Genomic DNA, 24,893 nt, shown 5'->3' on the forward strand with positions numbered 1-24,893 from the left:
ATAAATTCCCTGTATATAATCTGTATGATTTATCTGGACATTCTAAACTTGAAAACTGGTTTTGATTAAAGAAGATTTATTCCATACTTCATAATCACAAGCTAGGTACTTCCTAGAACAATGATAGCTTACAGTAAACACACAGACTATATACACTGTAAAATCTGTGTAAAGTATTCAGGCAGTTGCATTTGCTTCTATTGCTCACAGCTAGATCCATAAATACTGTTCCATAAAACATTCAAAGGGCAGAAATAAAGTGTATTTCAGGTTTTTTATGTGGGTGATTTAAATGCTTATGTTTAAGTTTCATTTTGTAACTTGGGATGCTGAACCAAGGTTGTCCTTTTGTGATCTGGGTTGAAAGTGGGGGGTTTCAGACAGTGTTTAAAGCACAAAAAAAATTATGAGACTGTTCCAAAACGAACAACATTTGGAAGCCAGCAGTCAATGTCTCTCCTGGTTGCAAAACTTGCCACTATGAAAAAAGGAGGTCCCAGGAAATTCTTAGCTTAGTAAGGGTAAGGAAACCCTAACACATGCTGAAGTACATAGTCCATGGAAAATTGCAGATCTAGCAAGAAAAAGCTCCAGAGGCAGCTTTCTCTGCTGTGTAGAAACTCAAAGGGAGTTTCTCAAACTCAAACCAGCATCTTTTGCAGGTTTTTCAGACAGAGCTATTTCCTACTAAAAGCAGATCTATGACTATTCTCCCAATAAAAAACTGGAAGATTGCATACAACTGCATGCTATCTCAAGGCACTGATCTGGATGGAAATGCAAATGGCAGAAAAGAAAGGTTTAAGTACAAAATGCTTTATTCTGGTTTACCTTCAAACTTTAAAACATTTTTTGTTTGTTTGTTTGTTCTACTTCTGGTATTACCCCACCTCTCCAGTTGTTCATTCACCCAACATATAAGTTACACCAACTTACACTCACTTTCCAAACTGTAACGTTCACAAGACACCTTCTTTGAATTAGGGTAAAAATGCATGAATAGACATCATTTTTTTCTCAATGGCTGTAATTTCTACAAAAGGCAGAATTTTGCTCTCTGAAATTCTTTCCTATCGAGCCTGGCAGTTTCAGTTTTCTAACTTTTTCTAAAATCCTAGAATTTCACCTACAGTATTATATTTTAGAATTATCTCTACGCAGCCAAGCAAGTTCAATAATCATTTATTTTCATTTAACTAGAAAATCACATTGGTATCACTTTTAGTAGTCAGTTGTTTATCGTTTTAACAACAAGTACTGTGAGAAAAATGATGTTGTTTATGTTTCCTCTTTGTTAGTATCAGTCCCTAATGCGCCCAACTCTCATTTGCTTACTAGCAAAAGATTTCACCTTTGTCAGCACTGCAAAGCCCATACGGTTGTGAAAAAGCAAACTGCAACCTATTCAGAGTCTTGCAACATCAGCAAAGCTTTGGGCTAAGTTCTCCTGATTGTGATGCTCAGCTATACTGAACAGTCTCTTGCTTTGGAACAGAGATTGTATTTGTCACTCACAGCCAGCATGAGCTCTCCGGTGTTTAACCCTTCATTGCAACAGTTCACTTGAAGGAAATTTCAGCCTTCAAAGGAACAATCTGTAATGAGGGATTGATCCTTTCTAGTCATCACCTGTGAGGCTGCATCTGGAGTACTGCTTCCAGTTTTGGGCTCCCCAGAGTAAAAAAGACATTGACATACTGGAGTGAGTCCATCGGAAGATGACCAGGATGATAAGCTGACTTAGGCACAACAAAAAGCTGAAAGAAATTGGCTTGTTCAGGCCTGAGATGACAAGGCTATGGTGGGGGGAGGGAGATCTTACCGCTGTCTTCAATGACCTCGAGAGAATACAAAGAGAACCAGAGCCAAACTCTTCTTGAAGAGGTAGGTGTAGGATATGAGGTAACATATACAAAGTTACAACATGGAAATTTATATTAGAGATAAGTATTTTTTGTTTGTTTGTTTGTTTGTTTTGTGAAAGGAGTCAAGCATTGGAACAAATTGCCAGGAAAAGTTGGGGTTTCATTACACTTTGAGATATTCAGAACTTGACTGGAAGAGGCCCTGAGCAACCTCATCTAAGTTAGCCGTGCTTTGAGCAGGGATTAGATCAGATGAACTCCAGAGGTTCCTTCCAACCTAAATTGTTTTAGGTCTCTATAATTTTATTATTTTAATTTAGAGAAATAACTGAGATTATCAGGAGAGAATTTTCTGAACTTCCATTTCCTATGAACTGCTCCTGAAAAGAGAAATAAGGTTATAAAAAAAAGGTATCTTCTCTTGTGTGAAGGCACAAAGAGCTCAGCTCGTTTTAGTCATGGAGACAGTAATAATGATGTATACCCATACTCTTGTAAGTAAAAGAAGAGAAGATGCAGTACTTAAATGGGAAATAAACAAAGAAAACTATAAAAACGTACTGGCTTCTACAAATACTGAAAGAGAGAAGGTCTACAGCCAAAAGGAGATTTGTACTCTGTGTTAATAAATAAGCCCAGCCTGGTTATTTATGGGCCAAACCTCCAAGCCATTACTGATATTCTGATCTTGCTGAGAGTATTTGTCAACACTGATACAATCCTTGATTCAGTTTTCAGAGTCAGCCCCTTGCTTAGCAATTGCTAAACTGACTGCTAGATTGTGTTTACTAAGTAGTGTCTAACAAAAAGGCAGTTCTACTCCACGGGAAGATGCATTTCCACAGAATGACACCCTTCCTCACTACCAAAGGCTGGCACTCAAGTTACTACATTACTTTCCAAGGTCCAGCCTCGTTGGGATTCATGAACAAGTACCATAGAACTGGAGCTATATGTCTGACTTTTTCTGCTTGTCCTGCTATTTCAAGTACCACAACAAATACATTCAAACAATTGTTGGGTTTCCCTGTCTGCAAGCCTTGCTTGACCTTGGGAGAGAAAAAATAACTCTTATTTCCTTTTCCTTTCCACTCCCTCTTCCTTCAGACACTTCATATCACGGACAGGTAAAGCAAAACCTGGTGCTATATACATATTTACTTTTCAAATATTTACACAGATTTTCTAAAGGTTAGGAAGAAATTTATTTGCAGTAATGTCAGCAAATACTAAACTATTTCACCAAAGATTCACACAGCTAAAGAAAGAACTCAGGGAGACAGGCGATACTTGTCTTTCATATCCTGTACAACAAGGTTTGTGATGCATGGACCAAAACCCAAACCTTTTTTTAGTTAAGATGAAGTAAAACTGTTGCTGGATTCAAAAAGTAAGGGGAAGACATTACCATTTTTTTTCTCTGGTAATCTCCATGGCAGACAAACTGCATCAAATAGTATAAATATGACCAAGTAATAAACAGAAAGCCAATCAATTGTCCAGTTTTCACCTGTCATTCCTAGATCTCTCATGTCAGTTCCATAACTTTATCTAGTCTGTTGTTAACTTCATTATTTTCTCAGTAGAATGCGTTCTATATGTTGATATTTTATATTACTGCTTAGCTATTGTTGCTGAATTAACAGCTGTTGTGTATGAATTGTTTGGCATTACTCAAAGGGAATATAGTAAATATGAGAAAAAACACGCATTTTTAAATAAAACGTGCAAGGGTACCAGTATGTATTCAAATCTCTCTGGGGTTTTTATGTTGTTTGTTTGGTTTTGTTTTTGTTTTTTTAAATTTGGCTAGCAAAATTCATTGGATTGACTTGTTTTCTAGACTATTTGTGTACTGCATTTATGATTTATACAAGCATATGAATTGTATGAGTAACATTGTATAATGTCACTGAATGCAACTGAATACACAGAATACAACAATGAATTACAATGAATTTGTTGAAGCAGGTAAGTGCAAAACTACATTTATATGCAAAAGTATATGGGCAGATATATGAAGATAGATGCAAAAAATAACGATGGTTGTATTCCGTAAGTGAGGTTCACTTCCGGAAGTGAAGCTCTAGTCAGGAGAGCAAGATGAGAGTAGGGACACTTCAGCAGTTATGTAAGCCTTCAAACCAGGGCTTAACCAGTAAGCAGATAGAAGAATTTCATCTCATAGGGAATAACCGGGGTAGAGAAGGCACAGTTTGTTGGTTTAGCAGTTTTCCTACACCATAACTCATTATAACTCCCTGTCTCTTCCACCCATTCAAATGATGGGGCAATGTACCTCGTGCTTCTTCTCAAATTTTCTGGAGGATACAGAATAGAAATAACCCAGTTTTTAATGAGAAAATGAAGCACAGATTCATAGAGAACATAGAAAGATATGCTATGCTGACCGGGATAACGTTCGTCCTTGCTTGTAATGCATTTGTCTTATACCTCTATCAAAATACAAATGGCACTTTGTCTAAGGGTCTCGTTTATGCTATAACTCTTCTGGAGTGTGACTTGTATGTTGTGTTGAAACTTCTGCTGATGAGACTACACTACCATTTTGAAGTGGGGAATGTCACCAGGTGAAGGCTTATATCTGGAAGCCAGCGTAATCTCTGTGGCTAACAATTAGGACTCCCTCTCAACAATGAACTAATTCTCCAAACGGTGAAACTGCAGCCAGCCTAGAGCTTTGGCTAATATGATTAAAGACAGTACAAAGCAGAGATCCTTTCCACAAATGGAATGTGATTCTACTACTGCTTACAAGACGGACAAGGAAAGCAGAGAGAGGTGTAAGAGCTGTCCCTAGTTTAAGGATTATAATCAAACCCAGGTCTCACAGACTTTGCATGTTTAGTATTGCATCTCTTTGCAAATATCCATAACTTTATAGTGCTTTCAAGAGAAAAAAATTCTGTTTAAGAAATTCCTTTGCTAAATGTTTATTCACTGCATTTCTTTCACTTTTTTTTCTGATTAATATGTCTAAGAACCAAAGTTCTTACACGCAAACAGACTTCTAGGAGTTGGAACTAAGCCTAAAAAAAGTAAAAGGAAGAGGGCTAAGGCAGTGCATGCAGCTTTTAAGGCATGTATGACAGCATTCCGCAGTTAGAAATGGTATCAGGTGTGGGTTTTTATTTCTGGATGCATGCCTGAGAGATACAGCATTAGTCACTAAGCAGACAAAAGCCATTTAGAATTTGGGCCTGAAGCTAACCAATGAGTGTACCTCTAGAAAAAGCACGTGTCAGGTAGAAGGGGAGAAATGTCTGACTAAATCACGTACTTTAGGTAACAGAACATGTAGAGAAAGAGGGAAGTATGAAAGTTTTTCTGCTTCAGTGATGAGGTAGGAGTAAGGATAACATAAGGAAATTGTTGGTAAAATTGGAAGATTGGATTCACAGGCTAGTGAGTACAAAAATGGCAACAGAATTATCCAACAACGTATTAAAAAATATGGTCACATCTTGGCTCCTTGATGCATATTCAAATATCTAAGTAAATATCCAGAGTTTTAAATAAGTTTTCACCAGACTTATTAAGTTAGGGTTATTTAGTCTCCCTAGAAAAGGAAGAAATTAGATTTAGCTTATTAAAAAAATCCAAACTTGCTTATCACTTCTGCAGTCTGAAAATTAAGCACTGAAAAATTTGTATTTATGCCTGTACTGGGAGCACTTAGAAAACAATGCAAGGGTGCTTGACAGCTTGTCTTTCACCGATTTTTGTTTTCTTTTTCTTTAATGACATTAATGAGCACGGACAAAATCATGTGTTCCAAAACTTCTCAGTTTACAAGGACAAAATCATGTGTTCCAAAACTTCTCAGTTTACAAGTGAAATCGGTAATTAATCCAACTTGAAAGGTTATAGATTTTCATTTCCTTGCAAGTAACATTCTAGCTATTTCAATTAAATACCATTTAATCCCTGAAGAAAATCTGCAAAGCCCTACATATTTAACATTTCTGTGGTTCAGAAATACAAAGAATACACAGAAGAATCATGAGCTGTACAGCACCACCACCATCCCTTACAAATTTTCTTTGGCTGTATGGTGGAGTGCCCTCCTCGGCCCTTCTCATTCATAAGAGCATCGCTGCCCTTAAACAGTATCTGTATATTTTCATACTGTTGCCAGACTGGGTACAAGTCACAGCAGAGCAGCTCTAGCTCCAAGGGTGTCTCAGGATGATGCTTGCCAAGAGGGGGTTAGGAAGAGCGGCTGCCTGTTAGCAGTCAAGCATGATTCACACAACAGGCTGCATGTTCCATACGCAAAACATGTGGTTTCGAAAAATATATGCAACCACCGAGTGCCAACATGTTAATTAATTATCACAGACTTCCTTTTATGTCTCCCCGCTCCTGTTTTGGAAGCATTATGGTAATTATTCACAGCATGTTCAGTGCCTCGGGTTCTGTAGAACAGCTATTTTAGACACTTAGTTCCCTCAGCGAGTACAGATACTTAAACACGCAGCTCCTCAGCCGCTTTGGAGGCAGGAGCCGGCGGCCCAACGCCCTCCGGAGCCCAGCGCGGGCTGCTGCGCCCCCGGCATGCCGCAGCGTCCCGAGCAGAGACGCAACGCGCCACGCACGTCTTCCGCAGGGTCCTGGGCACCAGGTAAGGTAAGGTTGATTTTCACAGGGCTCACCTCCCAGCCCGCGGCAGCCTCAGAGGCCCGCCGGCGAGCTGGCGAGACGGCTGGCGAGGCCCGGCGCAGGCCGCGGCACCATGGCAACCCCCGGGCAACCGGGGGCGGGGCCGCCGTCGGGGCGAGGCCGCGGGAACCTCGAGCGCATGCGCCGCGCCTCTTCCTTCCCGCCCCGCTCCCCGCGGTATCTCCGGGAATAGGGGGCCGCAGTCGATGGGGGCATGCGCAAAGTGGAATCGGCGGCATTCTGCGGGCGGCGCATGCGCCCCGCGCCCCCCTCTCCCGCGTGGGTGTCTCGGTGAGGTGGGTAGGGGACCGCGGGGGAGGGGAGCGGAATGGAAACCGGAAGCGGAAGCGCCGCGCGCAAGTAAACCGCTTTTCGCTTCAGTCAGGCGGATTCTCCAGTGCTTCCCTCTGCTCGCGTGCCTGGTCGCGCTCCGCGGCGCCCAGCCCCAACCGCGCTAACTGCTGCTGGCCCCCGGCCCCGCCCCGCCCAACCGTCTGCCGACCGGCCGGCAGGCAGCGAGCGAGCGGCCGCCAGCCGGGGGAGGGGCTCCTGCCCTCCGCGCCGCCGCCTTCGCTCCGTGGAGGTGCTGCCGGCCCCTCGCAGCCTCGCCCGCCCGCGTCCCTGCTAGGCGGCCGCGATGTCTGACAAGGAATTCATGTGGGCCCTCAAAAATGGAGACTTGGATGAGGTGAAAGACTATGTGGCAAAGGTAGGAGGCGGCGAGGGCCTGGGGTGGGCGAGGCGGCGCTGCGGGCTGAGGAGGGAGGAATGTGCACGGAGCCCTCCTCAAGGCCCTCCGTTCGGGGGTCGGCCGGGTGGGGCTGGAACGCGGCAGGAGCCGGACAGACTTCGTGAACTTTCTGTGGTGGTGAGGGTCCAGGCGGTAGGGCACGCTTCCCCTCCCCCTCTTGGCGGCCCTCCCGGTGCCTGGGCTTGCTCCTTCCCTCACCCGCCGCCCTGCTCCCCTCCTGCCCCCCGGTCGACCCTCGTGCATGCTGGTGAAGTTACTATACGTCAGTAGGTGAAACTTTTCTGGATTGACAGCCAATATCCTAGTCCTGCATCGCTGATCTTATGTGTACATGCATATGCGTGGCCTCGGTTTGGTTATCCTTCCTCTGTGTGCCTCGGGGCTCATCCTTAATAGGGTGATGCTAAGCTACCGGGTGTGTTGAGGCTTAGTTCATTAACCTTCTGTGAAGTGTTTTGATATCTAGTTAGGGCTAGTGCTACAGGAACAGTAAACATCGGTGCAATGGATGAAAAGTGTTCAAGTACATTGCAGTATTCGGAGGATGGATTCTGTCCTTACTTGCCTTCAGTTGTCAGTGAGGTTTGTGGGAAAAGTACATGTATATCAGTGCAAGATTCTGCTTCGGTGCATCCTTAGTGTTCAGGAATATTATCTAACATCTTTTACATCAGAGCAGAGGTTTACATGTAATTTAACTATAATTACTTAGATCTCTGAACAAGTTAATGATTGTTTTTGGGAGCTTGGCACATACTGACATATCTTGCTGTGGTGACTTAAGTTCTTCCTACTCCAGTTGTCAGCTTTGGTTGAAAGTTACCTAAACTTGTAGTGCTCTTGGCAAGAAGAAATGTGTGGAAGTACTTCCAGCTGCTTTAGTACAAAGTCCAACAGCTTAGCTTGAATAGTCTTCTCTGACAGTTTCAGCTAAGCTACTGGACTTAGCATCAAAGTGGCTGTGCGCTCACATGCTCTGCTCTGTCTGTAAAGTGCTAGAGGTAATAACTGGGAATAATATAATTATCCCACTTCAGCTGTTTGTTAATGGTCATGTACATATGTCTGTGTAATAAAGTTGCATACTACATTGATGTGTCTTATTTCTTTTCAACTTTGGGAGCCTCCAGAGTGTTTTGCAGCAGGTTTAAATTATTACTACACTTTTACAGGAATTCCATATATATCTGGAGAACTCATTGCACACTAGTGATTAATGGATCCTTGTGTATCTATTGCTGAGGCAAAAACTTTGACAGTAACCATCTTGAGTCAGTTTATATCTACAAGATCACTGCAGTACTAATTACAAAGCTTTTTTATATTCCCACCCTTCCTGAGTGGCACTACAACTCATGTAGCAAATGGATTTATGTGATCACTCTTCATCTGCTTCAGTGCAAAGTCAAATACTTAGTTCCATCCACTACTGAAAGAGGCTTGAGCCAGCCTGGATGATGCTATAGTAAAGAGGCTGAAGGGCATCATCTAACTGCACTACTGAGGCAGATATTTTCAAAAGAGAGATACTGTCTGTGTTTACATGATTACAGTAAAAGAAGCCTACAATCCTTGACCAGTCTTACATTTTAGAACTCCAGTGTGGAACGTGAATAAACTATGGGAACTTTCTGCTTATTTGTGACCTAATGGTGTTCATTCTTTTCCACCACTTGCAAATGTGCTTTCTATAATCAGCTATGGAGCATCCTACTTGCCAGTAACACAAGAAGTCTAATGTTTTCTTTTCAGTCCATTATGCTTGCTTGACAGATTGTGGGCTAGTAAACTCTTAGCCTCATTTCCTGTGGAAACAAAGCTTATATTAGGAAGTTTTGACTGACCCTCTTCTCTCCTAATGGCTTGTTAATTTTTTGGCTAATTTTTAGTAAGTTTTACAGGGGTACAGGTCGGTACTGGTGGGTTTTGTGAAACTAAGTTAAGTAGAAGGAGGTACCTTCAGGGAAGAAGAGAGTGTAAGAATGAGTTTGTTTTACTGCACAACAGGAAATAAGTATTGAAGAGGGGCAAGAGAACTCTAAATCCTCTGACTGTAGGAGAAGCTGCTTTTGGAACTTCACATTCTTGGTTCCTAAATCAGTGAAATATGTGAGGACAAATCATGTGTTGGTAGTTAAGAGTTCTCTGAAAAGTATCTTTCTGTGCTGCATGTTCTCTTTTGACTGTCTTCCTTATCAGCTATATGGCTTTTGCTCCTTGCTGCTTTCCTGTTCTAAGTATGATTTAACGTCCAGGAATTTTACTTAAATAAACTTTGCAGTAGTAGAAATTTCCTTTCCGGTAGTCATATATATCTTAATAGTTTGCATCTTAATAACATTCTTTCTTGTCCGCCCTCCTGAAACTTTTGTTTTCCAATTTAATTTGTTTTGTTTCTTCTTCTAGTTTTGTTTCCGCATTAGTTGATTGGAAGCAATACAGCTTTTAACTATAGTCTTGCAGTTTTTCTGCCAATTACAACACAAAGGGTTTGACCTCTGATTTTGTTTCATGTCTGAATGGCAGGTCTTGAAATGCTAACTAGATCACCCTGGGCACTTTAAAAATAATAGTATAAATGGATGTCATTAATGAGGCTGTAAGAGTTGAATTCTTGATACTTCACTTGCATGTAATAAGTTGTGGAGATTCTGTCTTTGGAGTCATTAGTATCTCTTTCACCTCAGATGTGGTTAGTAGGAACCAAGAGGAAGGTAGCTTTATGGCTCACAGACTTGGATTCAAACAGCAGGTGAAACTTAAAGTATAATATGAAAACCTTTCTTTTCAATGGCATGGTTTGTCCTCTTTAAATAAAGAAAGCTTTGGCCATTTCAGCGGTTCTTGGACAAAGAAAGGATAGAGAGGCAGAAGGAAGAGTCTCCATTTGCATTTTATTTATTTCTATGTTACGAGATCTTGCATTATCCTAAAGATACTTTCTTCAGAAAGAATCTTTTTTCAGAAGGAATCTTTCACAGAAACAGTAGTTCTGAGAGGTGGTAATGAAACAGACAAATGCCAAATATAGTGCTTTGTTGCTTAGCAAAAGGGATCTTAGTGCTGCCAGTCTGTGCATTTGGAAGACATTGTTGGCTTCTACTTGATAAAAATGTGAAAGATTATTTGTATAGTTTGAATAGTCCCGTAAGAGTTCTTTATTTTTGTAAAAAAACATATTATTAGTCTATATAATTCTCAAGTTATAATCATGTCAACTTTTTCTTTATGGTAAATGTTAATTTCTACTGAAGTACTGTAGTTAGTGTGTTATGCTAGCAGTTAATTATGGTGTCATCTATTTTTATGATGACTAGGTTGAAAAGTAGTTTTTACTGTTTGCTTTCCTTGATGTCTTCCTTTCAAATATAGCCAGACTATGTTGGCTTCAGAGGTCTTTTTGCAGGAATCGAAGGGATTGAAGGAATTCTGCGCTCTTCCCACGTACATCCACTCAAATTTTTAAAATTCCACAATAAAGCATAAGCTTTCATGAGAGCAGACAAATCAAATGTGCAGTTAAATGTTTGGGGAAGACACACGCAGATGAGAAAAAAATTTGCTTCCTTCAAGGGAGGGAACAGGGGGTTAAAAAGTACTAGTTAGAAGAAGAGTAGGGTATATTAAGCCTGCAGAACTTAACGTGAATGGTGTTTGCTTTTTTCCTTTTCTTTATCCTCCTCCAGTGGAATGAGATAAACTCTACAATTGCTTAAAAAGACTTCTCTATCAACTTGTACATGTAATGTTTACAGTCAGTAGTAGATTTCTCGGACTAAATATAATTCCTGTTCAGTCAGTAGGCATGAAATTTTTTGCAAGATAAATTTGGATTTGCAAGGAAGAGCTTACAATAAATGTTTGTTCTAGAGTAATTTTGTCTGCCATAGCTTAACTGAGAATTCCACACTTCATGAGCTGCTGTAATCCCCTACCTCATTGCTTCCTAAACGTACCACTGCTTACAGTTATGTTTGGTAAGTCAACTAACCTAATACTATAAGCAGATAGGACTGTCAACCAAACTGGAAGCACCAGATTTTTAACAGCTGAGAGAACTGGGAGGAGGTTGAAGTGATGGTAGACTGTGAAACAAGTGTTCTTAGAAAGCATGTATATGCTATGCTTGCCTAGTAGGCATGACTGGTGTAGAGTCTTGTTTTTTAAATAACAAAACAAACAAAACCAAATCCCTAGAGGACCTTCAATAACTGCCGGAAAACAGCAACTACCTATGCATCCTTCACAAAACTGCAATACTACAAACAACCTGTCGGTTCTTTGGGATATAATGATGCTTGAATAAATGTCTTAAGAAATGAGGAGAACTTGATGACTACAAAACAGACTAAACCAAAAACAATGGTTAGAAATATCTTTTTGAAAAAGTGGTAGCAGTCAGGGGTGTAGTTAATGTCTAAGTGTTGTGACAAAGAAACTTAAATATGTCTGCAAGAAGTGTGATTAGACTAGAGAAATAAAGAGCTTTTAACTTTTGTGGGTAACCTCTATTCTTTTGAGTGTCTACTGAAATGACTTCTACTCCTTCAGGAACAAACTAAATGAAAACAAACACTTAAATTGTCATTATATATGGGTGGATTACTTGAGTTACAGATTAACCATACCATGGATACATTGAACTTCACATTGTCTTGCTATGTTGAATGCTGAAGTGCACTTCATTATTATGGCTACATTGGTATCTGGATTGGCACTTGTTCGGAAACAGTTTTCTTGCTGGGTTTCAGTGCAGTGTAAGTATACCTCAGTAGTTTGTCCAGGAGCGTATCAGGGCTAGCACTGACCTGGTAGCTGCTGGACTGAGTTTATCCCCTGTGGAGCCTCTCGGATATCTCTGTATTGTAACTCCTCAGTGTTATGCCAGTACTTGTACTATGTGGGTTTTTCTTTATCTGGACTGTTCTAGGCCTTCTGTTTTCCTCTTGATTACTGTTCAGTGGGTTGGAGTGTGATTGCTAAAGATACAGCTTTGTTTTACGGCTTAGTTCTACTTAAACTTGGTGTTCAATTTATGTTTTGTAAACTTAAACATGATGATCTAAACCTTTTATGAAACAAGACAGTTGCTTGCTACTGTAACCTGCTGTGTGAGCAGGTTCCGTATTCATGGTAGAATTACTCCTAACTAAAATGCTGTGCATGTACTAGGAAAAACTTTCAGAAGAACACATCATTGCAGCTACCTTTTAGTAGTGGCTACAATGAGATGCATGAGGTTGATGAAAAGACACCTTTTCAGGATGGCTAGTTTCTCCAGTCTGATACGAAATAGTCTGAGGACACATGGAAAAGAATTGCTCACAGGTATGAAATGCAGTTCATGATAACACTGATCACAAATCTGGAACTGCTAAATGTAGCAGTATCTTTGAGATGTTGATCTCAGGCCTATAATCAGTTTGTTCATTCAGTTGGCTTCTGTGCTCTGAAATTCTTGGTGGCTTTAAGAGCTTGCCTAAATATGTGAGTCATGTTTGATTTTTTTTTTTTTCATGCTTAAATAAAAAAATAGGAACTTCCTTATTTGTTTCTGTTTGGGCTGTTCTTGTCATGCTGACTTGTCCTGTGTCTAATCGATATTTGCAGCAAAAAATAGAGAGAGGGTGATCAAAATCAGATTCTAATAAGACACTGCATTTAAATTTTTGTTGCTGAAAGTTTTACTAATGTATTTCATTCCCTAAATTGAAAGCGAATTTTCTCTGCTGTGGATATATCCTTTTTTGTCTGAGTTTGTAGTCTTTAGCATATGCATTACGAAGCATGACGGTCCAAAGTTGGGAATAGGTTATGAGTAACAAGCAGAGAATTCAGTGGTATGAGGAAAATACTTCTAGTACAGCTCCTTTTCTTCCTGCTATCCTTTATTCTAACTTCAGTTTTCCCTTCTGCATCAATTTTATCATTATTAAATCCTTGTTTTTCAAGCCTACCTCTTGTCTTCCAATGCAGTTAGTTAATTTTGATTTCAATGGGAGGCCATATGGAAAATGAGTTAAGCTTTCCAAAAGTCCAAGAGAACAGTTCTGCAGTGGTTTATATTCTATCTCTTTTGTTAACTTTGATTTCTTAACAAAAGAAAGTTGTGTTAGTTGTGAAGGTTATGCATTGAATGTTGACTTGGGTGCCATGGAATTGGTGGGTCATGCAGGTAACATAAGTAAAAATACTGAATGAGTAGATCTTGCAGCAGTGTCAAAATGCATAAATAAGGAATCCCCTGGACAGGTCACAATAGTCCGAACAACTTCTATATGTTTATTCTGAAGGAGCATATGGTTAGCTGTTAAGGTATCAGGACTTGAAGGTCCAATATTCTACCAAAGTTTAAGCAGAACATAGTGGATTCGGAAATGCAGAACTCTCAAGTCCAAGAATTTTTGAGACTGAAAAGCCCTTTAAAGGTTTAGATGAAAGATCAGAAGAGAAAACTTAAGAAAGATACAGGAAGCCAGGGGATGTATGAAAATTGTATTGCTTGAGTTACTTTTTTAATATGCATCCCCAGCTAAGTGTTCTTGGCAGGTTTTTTTATGGCTTTATGTTTATGCTTGTTTGAACTTCTGACTATGTGTCCAGACAAAAGTGTGACAAAGTTACTTCTTTGTCCCTAGTTTGCACACTTCCAAAGTTGAAGGTTTGTATTAAGTTGCTCTTAACTTTTCTTCCCTCCCTAGGAAAAGCTCGACCTTGAATGTTGTATTTACCAGCCAATACAATTCTGTGGAAAGAGGTAGTCATTTGTGTAGATAGATCTCCTATTATTAGGACAAAAGCATTAACTGGAATTAATAAGTGCTGATAACTGACCAGTCTGTTACGTAACAACTGTTTTTCTTACAAGTTGCGGTTTCAGCAGTTTTGAACAATTAGATATTTTTCTGCTTTAGCTCGTTATGAGGAGGGATAGGTACAAATTAGCTCAGCTCATATCAAAGAGTTTGAAACTTTATTGGATGCTGGATATGCTATTGGCTCTTTTTACTGCAGATTGATGCTAAAGCCTATGTTGATTGTGACCACCAAAGGCAAATTCTGCAATCACATGCCAGAGATGGGGAGGGAAACAATGGTTTCCTTTAAAAGTTTACAGGACTAGTATCTCTGTTGCTGTCTCATGTGGTGAAGTTCTGTAGCTCTCTGACTTGGAAAGCAATCAGTGTTAATAAGTCCTATAGAACAAGTTATAGTTCTTGTCTTAATTCTCAGTTTGACTGGAATGTACTTGTGTGTGTGTTAGTTGTTTTTTTGTTGTTTGCTTTTTTTTTTAAGTAAAGGACAACAAGTAAGTTGATGCTATCCTGAAATGAAATGAAATCCTGATGAGGGAGAGTAGGAAGGGAAAGAGAAATATGGAGTTGTAAACACACTATGCATATGTGCATGAATATGGCTTTGAAGTAGCTTTGGGGATTTGGGTTTTGGTCCTTTTTAGCACTTTGCCTGTTTTTATGGTCTTTATTAAGTCTTTTGTATGCAATGTAATTCTGTGCTTCAGTGCAGATACATACTATGCCAAGGGTTACTGTACTTCCCCAAAGGCAGATTTTTTTTTTTGTAACTTACAGTATTGTCTAGATTTTTGTCGTCTTATATACATTGTTGCCGCCTTCACTCGTTACAGGCCAAAAGGGAAATGGTGAAATCATTTTACTTAGCCATCAGCTACACTTTGAAAATCAAATAGAGTAATTGCATGGACTGGCTAATAAGCTGAACAGACTAAAACATCACTAGAAAGGTATTCTGGAGATTTGCCTGTCATACTTTCATCCAAAGTTCAAAGAATATTCTAAAGTGTATCTAATTATGGAGTCAGTTTATAAAACAGAATTGTGTGCTCAAAGTTTCTTATGAGCTAAGATGAAGTCTTGATAATTATTGTTGAATGAATGATACTTTCCTTCCCTAAACTCCAATAACTTATGAACTTCATTTTTAACACACTTGTGGCCTATAAATTAGTCATTAGCTTCAAGGAGGAAAGATGAGCTGGAAGGCCATTTGAGACAAAAGAGAGCTATACATAGAACAGTTGCCATCAGCATAGCTCTTCTAAACCGATTTGTTAATGATGCTACGAATGCAAGTACCATAGGCAATAAATGTTTAAAAAAGGATTTTTATGTTTGTTCAAAAACAGTCCAATACTTGATTTGGGTAATACAATTGTGAGGAGGAGGTTTCTATAAAAAAGATGGGTCAGGAAAGTTCGTGTGAGGTGAGATCTGCATTTCTATGCATGCCCTGTATAAAAAAAAATTGGAGGATCCTTGGTATTCAAGTGAGGCATTTGAGAGAATCTTTATTTCTTGGATTGCTGACTTCTCAAGAACTTCAATAATAGTATTAACTCTTCCTTGGCTGAAGGGATGGATATTCATCATGGATTAAAAAATTGAATTTGGTCTGTAATAAAGCATTAATTATCTGTTACTTAAATTTGTCTTGGAGATAGTAACTCAACAGTAAATACATTTTGTTTCAAAGTATGTTCCTTTACTTAGAGTATAACATGAAATACAGGCTTTAGTCTAGTTCTTCTCACGAGCTATTGGACTGTATTTACTAAAGCATTTTCAATACAATAATTCCTGGTGAAATCTGGAGGAAAATAACTGAACTTTTGTAGATGGATTATTTAAATTATAGAAGTGCAATATCAATATTGGTAAGTTTTAATGAAGCATTACACTTGGAGTATTTGGCTTCACTGTATATAATTAATTTACAGAGCCATTCTGTGGATGTTAATGTGTATGGGGTTTTTTAAGTATATACTGTTTAGAAAGCAGCATTTATTTTATGGATTTAAAAATAGCTTTTCTGATTAAGTGTTTTACTTCCATGTTTTGTGTTTGCATTATTGCAATCATCAACTGCTTCCATGTGTCAACAAAACTGTGTTAAGGCACAAAACGTCTAGAACTCATTACTACTGCTTTTGATATTTCATATCTTTTTATACATTGCTGTGTAAAGAAAATGTAGACTTAATGTGCACAGGAAAATAATGCCATTAATCTTATATGAAAACTTATTTAGAAGCTAATCTTCACTGCTTTGGGTTTGACAACATTTGATCTTGCCTTGGACATATCCTTTCTTTAGTTTCTAGAGAAGTAAGTCATGCTTATGATACTAAGCCCCAATCATAACATTTAAAAATACTGAATTTAAAACTATAGCAGTAATTTTTGGAAGATAGACTTATCTTCCTGTTTATCCTCTCGTATCTTCATGATGGCATACAACCTTAACTTTGAGAACTCATGTTTATTATTGTGTGGATTGTTTTTTTCTTTTCATTATTGTTAGTTTTTAGATCTTGCATAGAAGTCAAAATATGAAGCTGTCATTAATTGAAACTGAAACCCACTAGCTGGCGCCTACTGTTCTCCTAGAAGGAAAACAGTCACTTCCTGTGCATTCTTTGGACAGCGTGTACTGAGGATTTTAATACAGATGTTGAGGTTGGTGGTCTTACAGTAACTGAAAATTCTTTAATTCAAAGCTAGCAACTAAGTGCAGAATGGATTGGTAATTGCTTTTATTCTGTGCTCGTTAACTTTTGGAACAATGATCTAATGATGGGAATAGCCTGAATCCTATTAATAAACCTTTAGATTGCTTTGTCTCTGAACTTCATATTTTATCCTAATATAAACTCAGTGGTACCAAGGAAGTAAAGGATGGTACAGTGTATTCTTATCTGTCCAAACTTGCTTTCAGCATTCTGTCACGTTAAGCTTGAGTTTGTGTGAAACTACATGAACAGGTGTTTTGTAGGACATTTTTTCTGTTTTGATAGTGTCATCTGTTGTCAGTCTGCTGATGGTATAGTATTGAATTACTGAGACCTCATCTAATTTCTGGTACAAGTGTGGTTGATGTCTGCTGTTTAGCAATCATCTGGCACCCATGTGGGCTGGAATATTTTCTGCTTAGTATACCCTTAAAGTGGGTATCATCAAAATCAGATAAAAATGCAGCAGTGCTAAAACACGGACTCTGGCCAATCACTTCTGGAGGAAAAACCCTTTTAGGCCAGGTCAGTGTTGCCTGTGAAAATGGACACTGCACTGTGTTCAATAGATAGAGTACTTAACACATCTCTGTAGAGTGAATATTAGTTATATGTCAAGTTAAGGTATGCGGTCATTAGATCTGGCTGCGGTTTCTTAAGAATCAGTGGTTAAATGGTTTTATTTTCAATTGTGCCCTCTGTATCGTGTCTGATAGCCAAGGCCTGGTGCTGTAACTAAAGCATTTTAACTTTAATTACAAATTCTAACAATTCTTCTGAGCAGAGGTAACTTAGAATTTGTCTGATCATTGGCTGTTTCAGTTCATGATCTAGAATATTTAGTGCACTAACGTTCATCAATTAAAGCAGTACTGGACACAGAGTCTCTTGTTAGAAGTAACAATGCCTTTGCAACAGCTTATTCTGTCAGAGCTAGCTGCTGCCATTGCTCTGAGCTGTTGCCTAACGAAGAGGCAAGTGCTTTTGGACAAAACTTTTACATAGGAATTCATACGAGCTAAAAGAAGCTGCAAAACTGGTTGCTTCATTCCTGTTTCATCACTTACTAATGCAAATAGTCCACTATTTCTCACTGAAATCTTAGACTAAGGATTTGCGGGGGGAGAACAAATATTTTCAATAATGCACGTATTTGACAGATCTCTGACCCTGGGGTTGTAGCACAAGTTTCTAGAAGCTGTAGCTAGGTAACAGTAGGTTCATTACTGTTCTACAGAACCACTCATGTATCAGGTTTGTTTGCCTCTAAAAATGCTGATAGAACAACTGAAGCACAGATGGCTCAGTAATTCAGTTTATTTAGCAGTTGTTTCTGGAATTGGATTATTTTGGCTGAGACAAAGTGTGATAAATGATTTCGTCCCACACAGGATTCCAATTTAAGTTTACAATTTATTAAACGAATAGAGGCAAGCAAACAGCGCTGGGTGTGCCGGGAGTCTCCGCTCCACCTAGACGCACACCTTCACTTCTTACAATTCCTTCCTTTATACTTTTCTAGGCTTCGTTTCTTGCCTTTCTCCGCCTTTTTCTTGGAAGATGACTCTTTCTCTAAGTACGTCACCACTTCCCCGGTCTGCGCATGCTTCATCTTTTCTAGGTGGTCGTCCAGTGGTCGTTGGGAAGATGCTCCTCTTCGTCAGTGCACTCTACATGACCTCTCTGTTTGCACATGCGCTCCGTTATTCTACTTATATTATGCTACTTTATTTGGCTATACATTTTCTCAACATTTCTGCGGTTATCTACAACACTGGTTTGCACTAGTATATCAGGAACTAACATACACATATCAGGAGGCTACATAAGCTACACATATCAAGGGAGTTACCCACGCTATACTTATCAGGAAGTTACATAAAGACTACCACTCCCCTGTTTATGGTCATGCCCTACATATATTCCTTTATTTCAATATAAATGACATTTGCTTCAAGCTTATATTCACTAGATTTTCTTTACACGAATCACTCATTCCTCACAATAGGACTTCAGATTGCATTTGATTTTAGTGGATAAGCTAGGTACTTGTTTACCACTAACAAATGAAACCTGAAAAGTATGCTTGTTAAGTACCTTTTTGTCAGCTTAAGCAAAAATAAGTGTAGGGTGCTTATAAAAGCTTTTCAGAGTACTTTAAATACCATATCAAGATAGGCAAAATCCAGCATCAGGTTTATAATTTTCTTAACTAGTGTAGGCCAAGTACTGGTGGTGTTATTAGCAGTTGAGGCTTCTATCAAAGTAGAGAGTTGCAAAGTAGATGTCCATGTATGATTAAAATGGATATCTACATCTGTCTGCTCTGGTTGTAGAACTTGCTGCAAAAAGCCAACTGGAGAGGCTCACACTGTCATCAGAACAGATACCTCTTTTTGATAAACTGGTGAGGGTCTTTTAGAGGGAATGTTACACTGAAATTCTTTGAGTAGCCTTCTTTCTGCTTTTTAAATACTGAAGCTCAGATGGGTGTGGCAAGCAAAACTAATAGCAAAGACTAGGTGTGGATCCAGAACAGCAATGAAAATTTGCTGTTGATGTCTGCAGCCTCTTCCAGAGATTTAACTTTCTGTATTTAAGAAGTTCCCTTAACATCTGTTAACTTGATTTGTTTTTTTGATCATCATCTACATGATTTCTTGTGGATGTTTTTGCTATTTCTGTTTGTTTCAGTAAGATGTGATAAGAGGAAGGTGTAATGGCAGCTTATCCCAAATATTCCCCAAAACATTCAGGGTAGAAAGAAGACAGCTGGGAGAAAATTTCTTGTTGCTCCAGGTTATGAAGTTTAGAGGACAGGGAATAAAAAACCTAGCAGTGTCAAAAAGGCATTATTAAATACCACTTACTGTGAACACAAAGATAATCAGTAGAAAGGCTTAGCTAATGCAGTTGCTCTCAACTGTTAAACAAAAAAAAAAAACTTCAAGATCTTCTGAAATTCTCTAAGTGGAAAGTAGTTACCCCATACAATAAATCTAGGTTATTTCCTTCTGTTCAGTTGTCCACAGACAACTGTAGTCCACTCAGGCTGCAGTTGGAAAAGTACCGGAATGGTCAGAATTTGCTGAACCACTGAGCAACAACAGCAGTAGTCTCTCTGTGGCAGGCTGAATGCAACAAGGTTGTATTAATTTATTTAGTGGACTGTAAGTAATTTTTGAAAATATAGAGATTTTAAATTAAAACTTGGATCCTGCACAAAATTTTTGCAGTTGCCATGGGAAAGTGCCTACTTGTAGTTAAAATGAGTTGATTTCTCATCTTTGGCAGGAACTTACTGCTGGTTTTTAACTGAAGAAATACGCTTCAAAATCATAAACAATTCACAAGTTACAACACTTAATCTTTTTCCTTCCCTTTCTGCTCTTTGGACTTAACCCAACCTTTGAGTTATTAGTTACTTCACTGTGTTCCACTCTTGCTCTTGGGTTGTATATTGACCAGGGGCAACAGGGTTATTTTTCTTGTGAATCAGAAGACAGAGGCGAGAAAACTTCAGACTCAGTCTTGCTGAGCAGCATATATAGAAAACTGTTGCTTCTCCTTAGGCCTCCTGTACTGAGTAGTTTTTTTAATGCATCAGGTTGCGTGGAAATGTGGAATTTATCTTTTTCATCTGCTGTGCCTAATTATTAGTTCTGCAATCTCTGAAGTGTCATATGTCAAGAGTTTTTTCCTCTTACAGGAAAAAAAAATGTACAAAAGCTTAAATAATACGCTGTACTGGCTTGTGTTATGAGCTGGTCATTTCAATTGTTCTTGTTTCACATTCCTGTCCATTTTTATTAGTTGGAAAATGATGTGTTAGTCTAGGGTTGTGATGAGATACTCAGAAGCTTACACAAATGCTTTCCTTGTCTAAAGTACTAGACTAGTGGTTCAGTTATCTTCAGATTTTTATTAAGACTGCTGATGTGAGGGTATGTCAACTGTAGCAATTTAAAACTGAGTCAGTTTTATGGATGCAGATATTTAACCTATCTGCTCTACCCAGCAGAAACTGCTTCAGGCTAATGCTCCATTTTGGTTACCATGACAAAATTTCTAGAGAAAATTGTATAGCCAGCTTGGAAGAAGAAATTAGTTTATTGTCGCTGTTACTTGAAGGTGTTTTGAGTAGTGTTGATTTTAACACTTGAAAACTAGAAACAAGTTTTTTGGGAAAAGCCATGAGGCCTGAATTAACTTAATTCATTTTAAGGGTAATCAGTAATTTCCAAGGACCTGTGAGAGTGTTAGTGTGGATTTTGGCTGGCTAAATCAGTTTATATCTTGGCATGAATGAAAACTACTTCAAAGTCAATGCTGCTTTTTAGACCCTGAGACTATCCTAAATGGGGGGAAAAACTCAGTTGAACTAAAACACCACTTCAAAAGACCAGAATATTTTAGGATCATTGAACTGAAGCCTTAAGGTGCAGACCAGATAAATATTTTAATATAGTGAGCTCTGTTGTTAAGAGCTGGTATTCTATAATGCTGTCAGATTTCATCAGCATATTTTACAGAAATACATATATTGGAACAAAATACATCTACAAATCCAACTTTGGGTTAAGCTTGTCAGTACATGAATCAGCTCTTTGGCAGTCATAAGGTGAGAACTAGTGTTACAAAATGGAATACATATGGAACCACTCCAGAGGCAGACTGAGGAAGATGATGACTCTCCATCAGGTCATATGGAAGAATCTGGTCTCTCGGCACATAAGCCCGAGGCACGTTTCAATAGTAAGAAAACTGAGGTAGCAGCACTTGAATTTTCAGTGCTAAACCTCAGCTTAGCTTTTTGTGCTGTCCAAAGTGAAAAATGAGACCTTTTTTGTGTTTGAACTCATAGCATTCAACTTTAGTTCTTCCCAAGTCTTTCAAGAAAATTAATTGAAAACAAGGATATTTGAGCCTCCAGTTCTGTGCTTAAGCAACTGGTTGGTGGAAGAATAATTCAGGAGGTGAGCTATAAAAATCTGTTTCTATGATGGAAGATCAGATGGCCTTTTTTGATGTTATTTGAATATGACATTATACGAGATATGATGTGAGATGGTATTATTTGAAAATGAGATGATACCGCAGCCTGTCTGACGTAAAGAAGGTTAAGATGCTTCAGGGGCCTTTCTTTGCATTCTGTGCCTCAGTAATGACAGCATGAGAAATGCTCAGTTGAGAGAGTGCTTTTCAAGGCTATTGCTTGTATATTCAACTTGCGTTCCTGGTCATGTATTTTGAGGAATCTGTAACCAACACAGAGTTACGTGGAAGATGAAAGCAAAATGGTCCACTGGAAGGAATGTAGAAGCATTGTACAAATGTGCAGAGGTGGAGGTATGACAGCTGAAGTTCAACTGAAGTTGAAACTAGCAAGCAATCTCAAGGCAGTAGAAGGGGCTAGTGCATTGATAATGAAAGGAAGGCAAAGGAAGATCTGGACCTACTACTTTATGGAGCAGAGGACCTAGTGATAAAGTACCTTTAAAGCTCTTTTGCCTCTGTTCTTATTGGTAAGGCCTTCCAGGTCCCTCCACCTGTTGAGAGTCTTTGGTAATGAGTCACTATCCACAGTAGAGGAAGATGGACTTAGGGAATTCCTTAAGCAGGCTGAACATACATCAGTCCATGGGATCAAGTGGGATGCATCTGAGGGTGCTGACAGACCTATCTGATGTCTTTGTGGGGCTGTTCTGTCATCTTTGAAAGGCCATAGTGACTGGGGGAATGTTCCTGATGAATCTGAGAAAGCAAACATCACACATTCAAGAATGGTGAGAAGGAAGATCTGAGGAACTGTAGGTATGTCAGCTTAGCCTCAGTCTCTGGGAAGACTATGGAGCAAATCCTTCTCCTTCTAGAACCCATTTGACAAGACCTTTGCTGTAGGGTTACAATGAGATATCAAGTTGAAGTTTGTGGTATATGGACTAAGTGGACTGTAAGGATGGTGGAAAATTGCTTGGACTGTTGGACGCAAAGGGTTGTGATCGGCAACATCACTTCTAGGTGGTACCTGGTTACCAGTGGCATCTATCGGGTTAGTATTAGTAGCACTGCTTAACACTTTTATTGGTGACCTAGACAATGGGATGTCTTTACTGGTCAGGACTCTAAGTTAGAAAAAGTAAACCTGTGTACCTCTGCAAGCTGAGGACTAATTGGCTAGGTAGGAGCTTTTTAGAAAAGGACTTTAGGGTCCTGGTGGACATCAAGCGGCAGATGAGTCTGCGGTGTGCCCTTGCATTACTGAAGGCCAGCAGCATACTGGGCTGTATTAGCAAGAAAACAGCCAGCAGGTTGAAAGAAATTTTTCCCTTCTTACTACTTCTGAGGTTGCAGTACAAGTACTGTGGCCAGTTCTGGGCTTCCTAGTACGAGAAAGGCATTGACGTATTGGAACATGTTCAGCGTCAAGAGTTTGGGGGCCGTCAGGATTGCTGAGTACGTATGAGGAGATGCTGTTAGAATTGTGGTAGTTTTGTGTTTTTGGCTTTTTTTTTCTTTCTGAAGAAGATAAAGGGAAGATTTTATTGTCTTTCTTTACCAAGGGCAGGTTATGGAGAAGTTTGCTTAGAGGTGCACAGTGAAAGTGTAAGAGGCAATAGTTCAAGTTGGAACGTGAGAAATTCCAGTTAGATGTAAGAGAAAAATATTGCACTGTGAGGATGATCAAGCCCTGAGAAGGGGTTGTGCCTAGAGAGCCTGTGGAATCCTCTGTCCACAGAGGTGTATGGAACTCAGCTGGGTAATGTCCTGAGTAGCCTGGTCTGATTGGACCTAATTGAAGCAAATGTTGGACTAGATAACAGAGTTCCCTTTCAGATTTAAGTAGTCTGTGATTTTGTGAGTCAGTAGACTTACAAGCTTGTTGTATTAAACTGTCCTTATATTTTTAGATTATTAGTCAGATCTCAGGAAGTGTGGTATTTGAGTTTTCCCTTATTACAGCCAGTGTTTATGACCCACAGATTAGTTATGTAAAAACCTCATTGTATGTTTTTACTTTTACAGCAAGTAGAATAAGGGCAGAAGTTTTTGTTTGACTTACAATATTCTTAAGCTTACAATTATTTTAGAAGTTGTAGAAAGACTGACCTTGATGAATAAAAGTATGTAGGTTATGGGGGGAGGGGTAGTTGTTTCTGCTGTATTGTTTTTAAGGGTTCTCAATCAAGGTGTTTAGATCTGCAGTGCTAGTGAGGTAACTTTTGGATTAGATGAGCCCCAGAGCTGACATGTGACAACAGTAAACAGTTGAACAGTCTATGAACATACAACTGAAACAAACACAGGTTAAGCAGTGAACTTTGGCTTAAATACTTAAAATACAACCATTCTGAGAATACAAGTAGAATGACAAAGATAGCTAAATTTATTTTTATCTTCAGAATACTTGTATGTTGTTTGTTTTGTTGTTTTTTGTTGGTTTATTTTTCTAAAGTCTTTCCAGAGATGGATGAATCTGGAAAAAGTTATGAGCTGACTCAGACTTTGAGAAAATGAAGGAGAGTATTAGGGGAAGATTAATACACATTAGTTCCTCCAGGGCCCCCACATCCCCATTGTGGAAGTGCAAGATTGTCTGCTAAACCCTGTTTGAGTATATGGCTAATATTTTTCAAGGTGTGGTTTGTCCAGGCTTGCTCTCCCTTTACAAAACTAAGGAATATGTTGCTCTGAAGTGATTTCAAAGGTCAGGTTATCTATGTTCCACTTAAAAGCATACAGCACACTCTTTCAGGCAGTTGGGTGTAAAAGCTAAAAATGAGTTAGACTGGAAGGAAAGATTTCATTCAGTGGATACCAATATAGTCTCTATTATGGCAAAATGTCTTCAGATTGTATCCAACAGCATAAATTACAGTTTACTTCTGCCAATTTCATTTTACAAAGTTAAAATTATATCAGGACACCTGGTTATGGCATTTTTGTGGGGGAGGATCTCTGGATTCAGAATATCACAATGTAAGAAAGATTTTACATTTCAGTTACGCCTCTGTCATTGTTATTGGTGTATCAAAGCTTGCCT

General features: G+C 39.1%; 1 protein-coding gene across 1 annotated transcript in view; it reads left to right on the plus strand.

The window, feature by feature from the left end:
* Nucleotides 1–7,185: 7,185 nt before the first annotated feature.
* Nucleotides 7,186–24,893, plus strand: part of MTPN (myotrophin) — a gene marked incomplete at its 5' end in the record, with an annotated part of 36,757 nt that continues 19,049 nt past the window's right edge. Inside the window, one exon of the mRNA XM_082008116.1 lies at nt 7,186–7,257. Within this exon, the coding sequence (XP_081864242.1) occupies nt 7,186–7,257 (72 nt within the window). The remainder of the gene's footprint in view (nt 7,258–24,893) is intronic.

This window comes from Phaethon aethereus, assembly GCF_964289735.1.
Source record: "Phaethon aethereus genome assembly, chromosome: 1".
Taxonomy (NCBI): domain Eukaryota; kingdom Metazoa; phylum Chordata; class Aves; order Phaethontiformes; family Phaethontidae; genus Phaethon; species Phaethon aethereus.